Source organism: Salvia splendens, chromosome 15 (assembly GCF_004379255.2).
Source record: "Salvia splendens isolate huo1 chromosome 15, SspV2, whole genome shotgun sequence".
NCBI lineage: Eukaryota > Viridiplantae > Streptophyta > Magnoliopsida > Lamiales > Lamiaceae > Salvia > Salvia splendens.
This window is the reverse complement of record NC_056046.1, coordinates 3424976-3440836: the sequence shown is the minus strand read 5'-3', so window position 1 is coordinate 3440836 and position 15861 is coordinate 3424976. Positions and strand designations below refer to the sequence as shown.

The 15861-nt window shown below is 34.3% G+C and overlaps 2 protein-coding genes and 1 long non-coding RNA gene across 4 annotated transcripts; 2 read left to right on the top strand and 1 right to left on the bottom strand.

Moving 5' to 3' along the window:
- Positions 1 to 23: 23 nt before the first annotated feature.
- LOC121768665 lies at positions 24 to 815 on the bottom strand. Its single transcript, XM_042165202.1, has one exon. The coding sequence runs from the start codon at positions 813 to 815 to the stop codon at positions 24 to 26; it is 792 nt and encodes a 263-aa protein (XP_042021136.1).
- Positions 816 to 4492: 3677 nt separating this feature from the next.
- LOC121767140 lies at positions 4493 to 8100 on the top strand. 2 transcript variants are annotated; one of them, XR_006043042.1, is made up of 7 exons: positions 4493 to 4996; positions 6200 to 6246; positions 6338 to 6366; positions 6743 to 6840; positions 7022 to 7057; positions 7404 to 7460; positions 7826 to 8100. It is a non-coding gene; the product is annotated as an uncharacterized LOC121767140 (long non-coding RNA). The 2 variants fall into 2 exon arrangements; XR_006043043.1 differs by lacking the exon at positions 7022 to 7057.
- A 4482-nt stretch (positions 8101 to 12582) lies between these two features.
- LOC121768664 (max-binding protein MNT-like) lies at positions 12583 to 14917 on the top strand. Its single transcript, XM_042165201.1, has 3 exons — positions 12583 to 12738; positions 13912 to 14080; positions 14174 to 14917. The coding sequence occupies exons 2-3, from the start codon at positions 13994 to 13996 to the stop codon at positions 14915 to 14917; spliced, it is 831 nt and encodes a 276-aa protein (XP_042021135.1). The 5' UTR covers positions 12583 to 12738; positions 13912 to 13993.
- The last annotated feature ends 944 nt before the right edge of the window (positions 14918 to 15861 follow it).

The window sequence follows — 15861 nt, the reverse complement described above, 5'->3', positions numbered from 1 at the left end:
AAAAACACGATTTTATTATTCTTCTAGAAGTGTGGCAAACCTTTACCCAGAGCATTGACGTTTATGAAGAATCCAACGAGATCTTGCCGGTAAGGTAGATACGATTTCTTCCTATCAACTTCGTTCATCGCTCTGTTTCTCACATAGAGAGCCTCGTGCGCCGAACGCGCCGCCGCGCCGGAGGTCGAGCTTGAGCCGCTGCCTCCTTTTCCTTTCATTTTTTTCGGAAATTCCGCCGGCAATTTCCCCTCCCTGTTCTTCGGCGTCAAAAAGACCAAACTGTCCTTCCCGTCGCTATTGCTCCGCCGCATCAAATCGCGAAACTTCCACCGATTCGACGCCGATCCGGTGGATTTGCTCTTCTTACACCGGCTCGGCGACGGCAGATCGCACGCCTTCGGCCTCCAGACGCAGTACGTGCCGGCCGGAACGCTCTCCAGCTCGTCGGCCTCCGACGAAGAGCACGACGGAGGATTATCGTCTCCGCCTCGGCGATCTTCGAGAAGGAGCTGACTCAGAGGAACTTGAACACTCGAATCGCGCTGATCGTCTCCGCCGCCGTCGCTCAGCAACAGATCGCGGTTGAAAACTGGAAAAATCGGGCCAAGCTGGCCGTCGTAGACGAAATCCTCCGCCGATAACTCATTATCCTCGCGCACCAGAGAGAATTCGAAATCTTCGTCGTCTTCTTCGTTGTCGTCTCCGATCTTCTCCACGGCGATTTGCACGGCGATTTCGGCTAATCGATCGGATGAATAGCTGTTGAAGCTAGGGCTCATATATGCATCTTCTCCGCTGTTTATCCTGTTATCCATTGCAGAAATTTGTGATTCCTGTGTACTCATAAGATATGTGTGTATATTTGTATAACTGTTATGAGCTCGTTGTATGTATATGAGAGAGTGAATGGGTTTATATATACGCGTGCGGCGAAGACTTTGCAGAGATGAACAAATGACGTAATGACGACTGTAATCACCAATTGGCAGGCTTACCTTTTCCCTTAATATTAATAGGAGTATAATATTTGGAAACAATAAAATAAAATCAATTTATTCACCACGCATAGAAAAAACTTTAAATGTCACTATAGTTTATATTTCGAATTTTAGACTTTCCATATAACTGTGTTAATTTAATACAGTAATTATTTATAATTTTAACCTTTGTAGTATATAGTTTCAATTTAAATTTTCAGAAAAAAAGCTAGTTTAAGAAATTTGAATCAGAACGTTGCTTTTTAATTTCTATAAATAAAGCCAAATTTATTTATTGCATTTTAAAGCGCAAATCGAAAATTCTGAATCACCTTTTCCACAATAAAATTTTGATTTTGGGCCAAAAGTTTAAAGGTAGCCATAATAATGGATAAGGCTGTTTATACTAATTTATATTGATGTTTATATATATTTGTAGTGTCTAATTAAATTTTGGGAGTTGTGATAAAACAAAAATAAAGAATCTAGAACAAATAGATGACCGGGTTTGAGGGATTTAGCGTGTAATTCAAGTCTTTTTTTTCCTTTTTCTGTTACTAATAACGACGTGTTTTTAATAGTAGTAGAATATTAAATTACTTATATTCCTCGTAATATGGTTCGTGCCGCGGTGAGTTTACATTTGCACGTGGGCTTCTAGAATGGTGATTAGATAAACAGTTGCGTTAAATAATACTACTCCCCTTTTAAATGATCGCAACTCGCAAGACATAACCTAATTAACGGCGTTTTTTATTTAACCAAATTTATATGCTTTTTATTATAATGTGCTCGTTTAACTTGCTACGGGATTACTTAAATAATTCTGAAATTAAATAATTACTATAGCTAGTGGAGTACTTACGATCATTTGTGTGAATAATTAGATTTCAAACTTGGACTCTTAAGAGTAAATTTATCATGCATGTTACTATGTAAAAATCAAACCATGTCCATATTACTTACTGTTTTGCTTCGTTTGTGTTATAATTAAAGAGAACACAATTGCCATCCCTTGGTAATTATTGCTATCTAATCCTGTAAGAAGGGCAAAATAAGTGTACTTTAAAATATGTGTATATATATAGTATACTCCTGTGTTCTTTCTAAATCAAATAATAACAAATTTGAAATATTATTATTTTGGACAAAAGCAATTAATAACATAAATTATTTAGATTTTAATTTTGCGGAAGTCAATGTCATCCAATCAATTCCAATTGACTATTGCATATCCAGCCGCCTTCCAGAATAATGTTCGGCAAATTGCATGAAGAATTAATTATGAGAAAATCCATTGAAATCTTAGTTTACGCTACGCTGTAATAAATATGTAGAATCTAAGATTGGAAAATAGCATGAGAAAATAGCACACTTTCTAGAAAGATGATTTCACTGAATTAAGTTGTTGTAATTTACATATATCTAGAAATTCTTCACATGCGTTAGAATAAAATTATTTCAATTTTGTATTCCTTCATTCATGCATGTCTCATTTCTATTCCATATGAATTTTTATAAATATAAAAAAATAAATATAAAAAATTAATAGAATATGAGTGTCATACTTTAATTATATACGGAGTAAAATATTAGTGAAGTCTATCCATAAAAAATAATAGTAAAATAAAAGATAATGCTACTATTAATTAAATTACGGATATCTAAAATGACTATATGTTATACTCTAATATATATGAGTAGTATATATTTTAAATTTTCTTGACCATGGATGCACGACAACATATATGTATTAAGTATTTCAACATTGTACTAGATTTTCTTGACTATGGGTGCACGGCATCATATAGTGTGTATGAACTATGAAGTATTTCAATATTGTACTAGATGAATAAAATACAAGATGTAAATGAAAATATGATGGATAGATCAATCTTGCATATCTTCTGCACTAATTAAGATTACTGTCATGTCTACATACTTCTTAGGAGATTTCTTGATTACTACTTAAAATGCAATTTTTTGTGATTAGACACATGTCATCAATATTAATGAGATGTCTCTATTGAAAACCACACGTTTAATGTCGGAACTGATCATTAAACCTTACATTTCAATATATCCAAAGTCTAAAGGTATGTCTGCAGGTTGAATTTAGTACATCATGGACGGAGTATGTGTTTTAATTGGTTGACCAAAAAAATTTGAAGAATTAAAGTATCTAATTTTCAAAGCTCATATTTTAATAGTGTAAATAGAAATAGAAAATGTACACAGATAATTTAACAATGAGCAGAGTGACCAATGAAAATTAACTCGAATGCATTCAATTATAGTACCACTTGCATGAATGCATATATAGTTGCACTTATGCTAACTAGTAACTACATAATCCCAGTGATATACTTAAAATAGGAATTAAAACAAATTTCATTATCAACAATTTTTATGTGAAGTTATTCGAAACATGTCAGGTAACCATCAAATTAAAAGAATATATACACCAATTTGACCAAAATAGTTTGTCTACTCACGACTCTTTCAAAAAATTTCAAAACACATGATAGCAAAAAAATGAAGTGGTCAGCAGACTAAGAACAATATAAAATATGTTTTACTTGCTTCCTTATAAAAATATATAGTTCACCAGAAACGAATAAAAAAGCTTAGTACATTTTTTTTAATAAATAATGCCATAAATTAAAATATTTAGGAGACAGTTCACCAGACCCTCGAGGGATTGGAGGGACTGCAGAGCCGGGCCGGCAATCGGTATGCAAATTGGTGACTTTTTTTTTAAATTTCTGTTAGATAATTAACTTAAATTGTAAATACATAATACATTCAAATTTATTATACTTGTCTGATTTACACACACCAATGATTAGTAGTTCGATGAAATCCATATTTCCTTCACGAACACTCAAAAGCAAAGTCAAACACAAATTTATTAGTACCAAATGAGTACTAACGAGTATGGGCATACGAAGTTTTTTAATAAAAAAATTACTATACAAAAATATTCACTTCCAAGTGGCTTGATGCAAAAGTAAGGCCATAAACAAAGAATTCATGCTTGGTCACTCTGCAATTCAATACAACGTTAAAATCTCATAAACAAAGAAGACAAACGTAACTAACCTCTCTTACGCGCTCTACTAGTTAGTACGCGCTATGAAAACATTCGATTAATCATCCTAACTACAGTAACATTTAATCACCCTAATTAATGTCATCAAATGACATGCTAATTTACCAAGGGGATATCGACAGCATAATTTCCATTGGCATTTACCAATGGTTGTCATTGGTAATTTTCCTGACGTCTTTTCCAACATATCTGTGACGGACTTTGTCAGTTTATTTTACCAACGGACAATTCCGTGGGTAAAGATGTTATTTTTAAAAAATAATGATTTTATAAATCATTACCGAGGGAATAATGCCGTTGGGAAATTTATAGCTGTTATTTTATAATAATAGTAATAATTATTATTTTATGAATTAATTACCGAGGAACTACTACACTCGTCGGAAAAATTAAAATGCTATATTTCACTTTCTACTTCAACCCTAGCTCTTTTTTTTACCGCTATCCGCCGCTCTATCTCCTCCGTCATGTGAAATCGGACGTTCTATCTCCCCAGTCTCTGAAAATTGTTCCGTTCGCTGCTCTATCACCTCTGTTATGTGAAATCAAACGTTCTATCTCCTCTAATCTGTGAAAATTGTGCCATTCGCCTCTCTATCTCTTCCGTTATGCGAAATCGAACGTTCTATCTCCTCCAATCTGTGAAAATTGAATCGTTTGCCGCTCTATCTCCTCCGTTATATGAAATCGAACGTTCTATCTCCTCCAGTCTGTGAAAATTGATTCATTTGCCGCTCTATCTCCTCCGTTATATGAAATTGAACGTTCTATCTCCATCAATCTGTGAAAATTGTTCCATTCTATCTCTTATGCAAGCCACAAGTGACAGCCTTCAACTGCGAGGAAGGAGAGAGAGGGTCGTTTTTTCCCCTACTGATTTCGTTCCGTCGCGCGATCGCTTGCCTAGGTAATCTCTATCTTCTTTTCTGCGGTTTGCATTCAGAAATCAGAATTCTCCACATTTTAGTGTTGGTATGCATTTGCCTATTCTGTATATAAAACTATACAAGTACTATATAGTTTGTTGCATTTGTTTTTTAGTTCAAAATTAGTGTTGATTAAGGGTTAAACTATATTTGGTCCTGAGAATCATCACTATTAGGTTGGTGATGATACATGGACGTTCAAAATATGGAAGAAAGTTGCAATTTAAGGTGGTGGTCAAACTAATAGAAGAGGCTATGGAAATTATTTCACATGGATGTGACTTTCATTTGGCTATATGTCTCATTCTTTGATTTGTGGATGGCGGAGAAACTTCTCAGTGGGAAGCAAAAGAGCCATATTTGTATGACCTTCATGTTCTAAAGATCTCTGTATGTAGCATTGCTTTGGCTAGGTCTTAGAAATTGTGGTGTTTGCATTCATTCTCAGAGAAACATGTCTTGAAACCCCAGCCGAATCAGAACTATAGTCCTACAAACTAACAATAAACTAGAGTCCTACAAACCCCTTCCACATTGACAATCTATAGGAATGTGTCTCTGATTACTTGTTTGTACACCTTAAATTTATTTGTGTATATATCGTTTTGTCTGTACTCTGTAAATAACTTAACTTATGTTCTGAGAGAAACAAAAGTTTTGTATTGATGTTTCTAGTTTCATGCTTTGATAAATAAACTCATTCTGTACTATTGATTATTTTATTGTTGCTAATCATTTACTTCAGTTATGTTGGCATATATTCTTTCAATCTTTTTGGTTGAATATCAGAATCAGAGACTGTAAGTTAAAGCAATTATAATGTTTAATGCTTTAATTGACCAATATTCTTGCAATCTGTTACTTTGCCTCATACACTATGATTTCTGTTTGGTTGCTTAAAATCAAAAGTTTTTGGTCATCATATATTATATTACACAATCTTAGTGTGTATCTCATATGTAGGTTCCAAACTAACTGTAAACTCAACTACTTCTTCATCAAAGTTATCTTTTTTTCCTTCGTTATTAGGCAATTGTTTTTTATTGTTGAGCTGAAATACTTTGACCATTTTCTTGTTCTGGACTAGTTCTCAGGTGTGGTTATTGTCTCTGTTTTTCTTCATCTGATTTTTAAAATTCTTGAATGAGTTTGGTTTGATTTGGTGTTGTGATTTATTGAAATAGGATTGATGTTTTTGCTCCTCTTGGATTTCCTGATCACCCACATAAAGGTTTGTTCATCATTTTCCCCTTTTTCTTTGATAATTGTTTTTTTATTATGGTGATTGGTTGTGATTTATCTTTGTTTTAATGGTATTATAGGATTTGAGACTGTCACCTACATGCTGCAGGTATAGAGCTTTGCTGACTTTTTTTTTGTTTTATAATGTGTATATTTGACATCATAGTTTTGACTTCCAAAAAATTTTCTACAGCTGCTCTTATCTTTTTGTATTGTTCATGTTTTAAAATAATCTTTGTTGTCTGAATGCTAATAAAATCATACTCCTACAACAATAACATAAGTAAGCAACAATAAATAATTTGGAGTTTGACCATTCTTGATTGCCATAATGAATGGCTGGGAAAGCTGATCTTCAAGTGGATGTGATTGTGAAGAAAGCAACATTGATCATTTGTTTAAGTTGACAAATTAAATAATTAAATCACTTAAATTGGACTTATAAGTTGGCTAATGCTTGCTTTTATTTGAACTCTTTGATGCAGCGAAGAATGAATGAGGAGAAAATGACAGCTGCTTGATCAAACAGGGATGGTCAATTCCTTGAGTTCTTTTGATTTTGGTGCTCCAGATTAGACTCCGGGTAAATGCTTGTTACCTAAACAGTCAAATGGCGAGTGAGAAAATTTTAATTGTTTTTAATTTGATCCTCCATCTTTAGACCCTCTATGTGATCAATCTTTGCAAGTGTTTTATTTGGATTGGTTATGTCATGATCTCCATGAACATGAGTCTACTCATTTTGATATTTTTTGTTTTGGCAGATTTTGAGGGGTTCTTTGCAAAAGCTGCTAGAATAGGTAGAATCTAATACACATACCTGGTCTATTTCCTATTTGTCATAACTTGAGATTTTAGTGATGTTTGTCAAATGTACCTGATTATTGGTTGATTTGTGAAACGCTAAGTGATCATTCTTCTTTCTTACTTATTCTAATTTGAGTTGAAAGAATAAAACGGCAATCCGAACTATTAGTTGATTTGTGTTCAAGAATTAAAATATATGCTATGTACGTTCAAGAATTATTGGGAAAAATTAGTGTTCTGTACGATTTGTTCTTGAAAGTGATAGTGAAACTACCTCTTAATTTGTTTTCTGATTTATCTTCTGTTATGTAAAAAAAATATTAATTTGGTGTTATGCAGGTTGAGATGCCTTCGCAAGTTTTATGCTGAACAAGTCTGTCCCTTTTCTCTCAGACTGTAAGTTGCAACTTTGGTATGATATTTTTTATGAGATTCCCTTGCTCCAATATACAAAGAGAGATAAGAAATTGAAATCACGTATGATGGTAATTATTTATACATCAGTATAATGTTGTTTATTTTGAGATTTAATTCGTACATGTTTTGGTTTTAGTTCAAAGAAAACTGCCAAATAAATCAGGAATTATTACTCATTTGATAATTTCACCATCATTTTTAGAAGTTGGCAATTAAATATAGAATCTACATCAGGAGATATGAGTGTTGTTTTTGTAACTATACTTTATTTGACTTATTGTTTTTGCCAATTAGCATGAAATATTTCAAAGGAGCTGAACTTTCACAAATCTGTTGACTTGCAGCTTTGAATACGAAATGAACTCCGCCAAGAACTGTGGCGCGAAATGCATCAAGAACTACGCGACCAAAAATGGGAGATGGAAGAAACAATGAAGTAGTTTATGATGTCCAAGCAAGCCAACAATCAAGTCACAATCCTGATTATGATGATGAGTTCATATATCTCATGAACTCATTTTGAAAACTCAGACACTTTATGTTGGCTTCGTATGTTGGATTGTATATTTTGATTAATAATTTTGAGGTTTATCAATGATGATTTTCATTTTGGTCATTATTTATTTGTTATTGATTTTATGGTGTAGCTAGAACATGATATTGTTTGTACAGGTTCAGAGAAAAAAAATACAAAATGGTGCAAATACAGATTTTGAATGATTACCAATGGAGAAATGCCGTTGGAAAATGTCCAAAACCCTCACAGACAATTACCAACGGATTTGCTGTTGGGAAATTTACCCACGGCTACTATCCCTTGGTAAAAATATTTGCGTCGAGGCTTTTACTTATGACTACTATCCCTTGGTAATACCATTTTCCAACGGATAAATTGATTTTACCCTATGATTTTTCCGTTGGTTATTTGCTTGTTTTTTATAGTGTGCTTTGATTAAAATCTGATCAGAAAGAAACTTATAATTATAATCGATGCTTTTAACTAAATTTAACCACAAAACTGTTGAAAAGCTAACAATGTAGTATCTCGAACCACCAACGGAGCTACACTAATCTCCAAATAATTTTAACATATAGTACTGTTGGGTCCTGTTAGAATAATAATTTTCTTATATTGATAACTGACCACTATGTTAACAACTTATATCTATATTATAGATATCAATACGAAAACATATACCTATGCCAATTATATTTAGTTGGCATACAAATGTCTCCGTGTTGACATCTATAACATAGGTTGTTGACATAGTTGTCAATTATCAATTTAAGAAAGTTATCAATTGATAATACTCATATTACTAATTATATGTGTTAAATTGAGTGCAATTGAATATGAGACTATTTATCCTAGTTACTCTCTCCTTCCCACTGATTATGTCATCATATTAATTTGATCAGTGTCTATTTCCTTTATCTATGACGTAATTTGAATTTTATGTGATACTTGTAATTATTGGAGTAGTATTAATTAGGCATGCTTAACCGGCCAGTTCCGATTCTATCCGGTCTGGTTTCATCAGGTTACAAATTTTCATGAATTCCGGAATTGGATCCGATTTGTAGTTTTAATTTTAATTTTTTTTGAATAATTCAACATCTAGAAATATAGCAATTCATACCTAAATATTCAAAGAAGCACGCTAAAATACAAATCAACACGATAACAATATTCATCGTCCAATATTCCAATAATTAAAAACAACAATTCAATAAATACCTAAAAAATTAAATCAACACACAACAAAATACTAACAAGTATACACCTAAACACATGCAACACCTTTGTCCCTTTGGTCTATGTATGGATACTTAATAGTGATCTAAACAAGATTATAATTACAAGTTATGTGGAGTAGTTAAAATTTGTCCCTTGGCATCCGATAGCGGCAAAGAGGACAATAGTGACTCTTCCGTAGCCAAGTCACGATGCAATCGGCGTGAAACAAATGCCTACACGGCATTCTAAGGGTGGCGGCGCTACTGATCTCCATCAAACAGATGGAGCAACAGTCCGCTGCCGCCACACCACTGCAAAACTCCATCAGCCCGAACCCCAAGGTAGACATGCCGAGGCGGCGGGTGGGCATGGGCATGGGCATGGCAAAGACATACGCGTAAGAGTATACCGTCCGTACATTCAAATCCACCTTTAATTCCACGTACTTAATTCTAATCTTTCGCACCTCTTTCCATACGAGCTCGGTCACGGGTCTGCACACGAAGCCATAGTCTCTACTATTGCGGTATCTCACCTTGTTCCGCTTGACGCTCTGGAGATTATCGTGGATGAGTTTTCCAACCGCCTCTTCTACGTCATCGCACGAGAAGCTTTTTCGCTCTCGGGCGATGACATGGGCAGCTAAGTAGGTGGTGTTGTGTGAGGAAAAGAAAGGAAGACTCTGTACCGCGGCTCCAGAATCCATGTTTGAATTCTTCAGTATGAAATGAAAGGTTGATTTTAATACTAAAATGAGGGAAACAAATAAGTCGCAAGTTTTTGCTACACTTGACTCTCGTCAGTCGTTTAACCATCTTAGAAATCTCCAACGACATGGTCTCTCGTTTGAACTTCAGGATTGAATGGTTTGGTTTGGTTTGGTTGAACACATAATAAAAAGGTGTTATTTTCTGTGAGGGTTCGGGTAAATATAAGTGGTTGTATTTACATACAAATCCGATTCCGAAAAGAGTTAGTGTGGGTGAATATTTTTATTAACCCATTTATTTTATTTAGGGTAGTTACCATATTATACAATGGAGTACTATTTTTTTAAAATTATTGTAGTTATCCAATTGTTTGTTGTTTTAATTATGGTAGTTACCATACGGTGTAACATACTGTGCTTTTTAAATTATAGTAAAAATATTGACATAGTCATAGTACGATGTTCAATATTGTATTATAGTACATTAATTAATTATCCAATATCCATTGAGTGCTATAGAATGGAGTACTAGTAGTATCATTTATGCATCATGAAATAACCTTAAACTGAATGTCATAACGATATCACATACTCCGTATTATTTGTCTATTTTGTCGCAATATGTAAACAATATCATCATAAATAAAAAAATTCCAACAAAAGCCTCATTTTATATGTTCACATGAAAAAATTGCATGGAAAATGTAATACGGAGGAGTATGTGTTGGAATGAGGAAATTAATTAATTTGAGAACAAGAAGACAACAGATGAAGTTATGACAAGAATAATGAAGGAAATTAATAAAGATTATGGAAAATTAAATTAAGGAAATATCAGTATAATTAGAATATATTTTCCATATATAGCTAGAATTAGAGCCTATAAAAGGTTGTGTGACCATTAAGAGAATGCAATTCAAGTAATTCACAATGTAGTCTTTTAAGTTCTCTCTTTTTTACCTTCTGCAATAATATTTTATTTTCTGCATTATATTTTCTAACCGCAAGTACTAATTATCTATACCAGCTGTTCTATGATTACGTGAGTTCAATATCAATGACGTAAATTAATGATGTCAAGTAAATTCAATAGAAGTATTATAATCGTCTTAGTGCTTGACACCGTATGGTTGTACTGTCGTAGTCGCACCAAATAACTCAACAACTTAGGGCATCCGCAGTGGTGTGGATGTCCCAGCGAAATTCCCCACGGACTTTTCAAAAACACCTCCTGCCACGTCATAAGAACTTCCCACTGCACTGCCACGTCATACGGACTTCCCACTGCACAGTGACGGACTTCCCCTGCGGAATTCCCGACGGAATTCCCACATTAAAAAAAATCACCAATTCACAAATTAAACAATTTCCGAAAGTAAACAATTTATGGGATTAAAATTTCCTTCCTGATGTCCGCCATACGAATGAATCACCAATTTGACGATTGGATGGATGAAGAAGAAACGAATGAACACCACACGCGGAGATTTTACGTTGTTCGGTTTTATCAAACCTACATCCACAGAAAACTATATGAGGATCTTTATGCACAAATACAAGATGAAGAAGATTACACCGGGAAACATGAATGGAATAAAAAACAACACTCGCGCTCTCAATCTAATTACAAGATTTGAACTCTAGTGTTTCACTCTTCCGCATCTCACACTTCATATACCAGCTGCTCATAGTTAGTTATAGCTAACTCCACATGCTGCTTATATATTTAGTTGTGGCTGGTGCATATGCACCCACACTCCGAGACAGCTGATCCGAGCCAAATCTCATGACCACGAACCTGACACTTTGTGGATAAATTTATATTTATTCAATTCAAATTTTAGTTACATTAAAAAAATGAGTGTAAATAATTAATAAAATATAAAATTTTCTTTTCTACGTTAGTAATTTTATTATAAAATATGAATAAAATAAATTAGTAGAATTTAGACTCCATTTATCAAAATAACAAAAATAAAATGTACTGTAACATTAAATGAAGAACATCAAAAAGTAAAATATAGTAATATGAAACATTTAATTACAGATATTCTCCCCGTTTCTTAAAAATATAAACTATTTTTTTATTAGTTCATCTCTGGAAAATATGAACTTTCTAATTTTGGATTAATTAAACAACACATTGTCCCTATACACCATTTTATTTTTTTCCTTATACTATTACACTATGCTACTAATGATGTGGAGTATATTTTCCATTAACACTACTTACACAATTCTTTATTTTTATTTTTACTTTAATAATTATACACTAAAATCTGTGACAAACTAAATGTTCATACTTTCATAAACACAAAGAATAATATTTCATAACATGCAATGTAACTTTTACCCTAAGATTAAGTATCATGTCGAAAGACTACATACGACATAGGAGATTTCTTGGTTTCTATATAAAATGCAATTTTTTGGGATTAGACCCATATCATAATAAATAATGAGACGTCTCTTTTATAATAGGAGTAATTATCTCAAATAATTATAAATTAATTAAATAACTAAAAACGAAATTCATCCCGCGGACCCACATGGGTGTATAGTTTTCCCTCCATTATCAGGAGTAACGAATATTGATTCCTTTAAAGCGGAGCTCAACCACGCTTGTCACTCAGTAAACTGCGATGTATTCAGCTAAAAATTTGAGATCGTCTACGGCGGTTTGTTGCTGACCAGCGGAAGTTCTACCATCGCCGCCGCAGCGTTTCTTCTCGACCGGTGTTCGGATTCCATCGCTGATCAGGCGTTGGAAATCGTTGCATTTCTCATTCCTCGATTATCCGGAGCCCTAGGTCCGTCTAAATTGCATAGCGATAATTGTGTTTTGGATTATCATTCCACTCTGTGATTTGTAGCGATAATTGTGCTTTGGATTGTTGTTTTCACTCTGTAATTTGTAGCGATAATTGTGTTACGGATTGTTATTTTCTCTCAGTCATGAAGCACGACGCAGTTGTTTTGTCTATCTTCGAATAAAAACAATCGTGAGTTTCTGCATTTCTAAGTTCTAGCTCATGTTAGTTGGAATTTTAGCTATTATTGTGTTAGAATTGTTATCTTCACTCTGTCTCGATACCTGTTGCAGTTATTTTGTTTTTTGATCTTATGAAAAATAAAATCCTTTAAATTTCTCATGTTGCTGTTTGAAGATGCTTCATATTATACATTTTCAGATCATGTTAGTAGAACTGTTAGCTGGAATGCAGTCAAGTACGTTAATTTGGTGTCAGAAGCAATCTGATGGAGGAATGGCAGTACTTAGTTATTTCTCTTAATATTTAGTCATTAACATAAATATCTGATTTGCATCAAACTGTGCAGCGTTTGGGCTTCATGTAACTGTTTAATTATGTGGCTGTTAAGCTTCATCATATGAAGCTGTTTTTTCCATTTCTAGTCTAGTTAGTTGCACTGCTGTTGAAGTTGCATACTTCACTTTTATTCTTCATTGTATTGCCTGTGCATACATTGATGCATGCAACTATAGTTCTTTTCAACCATGAGTCATGAATGATATACCATTATCAGTTTCCTGTGGCCTTTAGTGGGATCTGCTGTATTTGCTGAACATGTGTAGCTGATCAGTTATCAATTGTCAGAAGTGTTCTTCCTCAGTATTTGGCCCTACTAATGACCCCATGCCATCATAACTTGTTATTTTCCTAACAGCTGTTTATTTGGTTTTTAATATCTGTGCTAATGTGCAGAAATATTATTGTATCATGCTTTAATGAAAATTTGCAAGAGTATTCACTTTTTGATCATATCTTTTCTCATTTTTAGAACTTCACAAGTTATCACCTCAGGGTTGAACATGCTTCACTCGCTAATTTATCCTTTCTGTTTATCTTGATGCATCATCAGAATGATATTCTCTGAGCACAAACACCCAGCTTGAACATTTTTGCACATGAGTAACAATGCTAGCTTGTTTGATTAACCATAATATATTACTTGTTCACCAGCCTCCATGAGCAAGCTGTGAGGGGACGTTTTCTACATCAGCAAGGAGTAGAAGATTCAACAACATAAAAAAAAGGGAAAATCATGAAGCATCTACCAGAGAAGAAATTCCCCCTTACTGCTAAAGATTCAATCAACGCTCTTGATCTTGAGAAGCCCAATGATGACTTGGTAAATCCATTTTACTTCTATTTGTTAGTTAGGAGCAGAAGATCCTCATTTTACTTCTATATGTAGCAATTTGATTCTTCAATTTGATCACAGAATGAAGATAGCTATCCCCCTCCACGTTTTGTGGATCCGAGAACAAGTTGGGACGATGATCTTGATGAGGATTTCTGGTCCGACCCGATAGTGGAGCTTAGGGGAGCTCTCAAGACCGCTCTCGATCGTGAGAAGACCCAATTTCCGAAAATGGCACATGTGGAGCGCATTATGCAATGCTTTGCAGCGACACCCATCCATCACCAACCCCCGGGAATAGAAGAGCTTTCAACAGCTCTTGCGCATGTCATCTTACTCCCCCCTCCCCCCAATATCCCTCTGTCGGATGTCATCCCTATGGATGTCCTATCCAACATCGTCCCTCGTGACATTCTATACGGCCTCTCCTTACACCGTTTACCCCCTCACCCTTTGCCCCGCTCCCACATCTTCCCCGATGCCCCCCTTCCCCCTCCCTCCCCTGCCACTGCCCCCATCCCCCCTCCCTTTCCTGCCACTGCCCCAATCCCCCCTCCCTTCCCTACCCCCTCCCCAAGGGCAAGGAGAAAGTGGATGTGCTGGAACCTTACTGGTGGGAACACTCGGGAAGGAAACCTGGTGGAGAAGAACAGGAAGAGAAACCTACTGGAAACGATGAAGAGCTCCCCCCTCCCTTCCCTACCCCCCTCCATCCACAAGGGCAAGGAGAAAGTGGAGGTGCTACTGGAACATTACTTGTGGGAACACTCGGGAAGGAAACCTGAAGGAGAAGAAGAACAGGAAAAGATGAAGAGGGAGAGATAGCTATTGAAGGTATTGATGAAAAGAACTTTGATCCATCCAATGAAGTTGGAGAAGCAGCTAAGAAGAATGCAGATAGTGGATTATGCTGAAAAAACCTTCATTGCAAGTGATATATTTCTAATATCGTTTAATAATCTGGATATTAACTGTAGACCCTTACTATGATGCAGATGATTTCTAATATGTTGGGGTTATAAGATACTTCTAATGAATGCTTTCCCAGTTTCCCATGTATGCGATTTGCAATGTTTTTGTATAGCAGTTGCTTTCTCTTGATAATTTGCGGTTGGTTTTTCTTTAATTAGCCGATTAGTTTAGTAGATAAGTTAATGATCACACTATTCACACCTTTAATGAGTTTCCTAATTATACTTTCAATTATTTAGTTTTTTTTAAAGCTATAAATTGTGATAATTTCGTGGCAGAAAAATTAGTTATTTTTATTTACTTTTTTAATTCATCTTTTTTGCTTAGAATTTATTACTTTTTAAGAAGGTATAGTTATTTTTTTATAAGGAGTATATGATAATATATATTTCTCATTTACAAAAGACGCTCTTACAATTAAAAGTAAAACAATTGTTCATCTCTTTGTAATGTTCTTAACTTGTTAATTAATCCTCTAAAAAGTGCCAAATATGTCTTCATATTATTTTTATCAGCTTCTCTTTCCTTTCTCTAACTTAATTTATTTTTTTGTCTCAGTTTAATTATTACTCCCACTAATTAAGATGAATTGTAGTATGTATTCTGGTTTTTAATGTATAGTTTCTAATTGAATATTATGATTGATTAAACAAATCTTAATTCCACTTCAATTACAAATTCATACTACAACAGTCAACAAATATTAATCGGAATTTAATATTCATAACTATATTATACTACTACTATTAACTATCAATCAATTTGTCTCCTCTCCCAGAACAAGCAACTTAAATTCT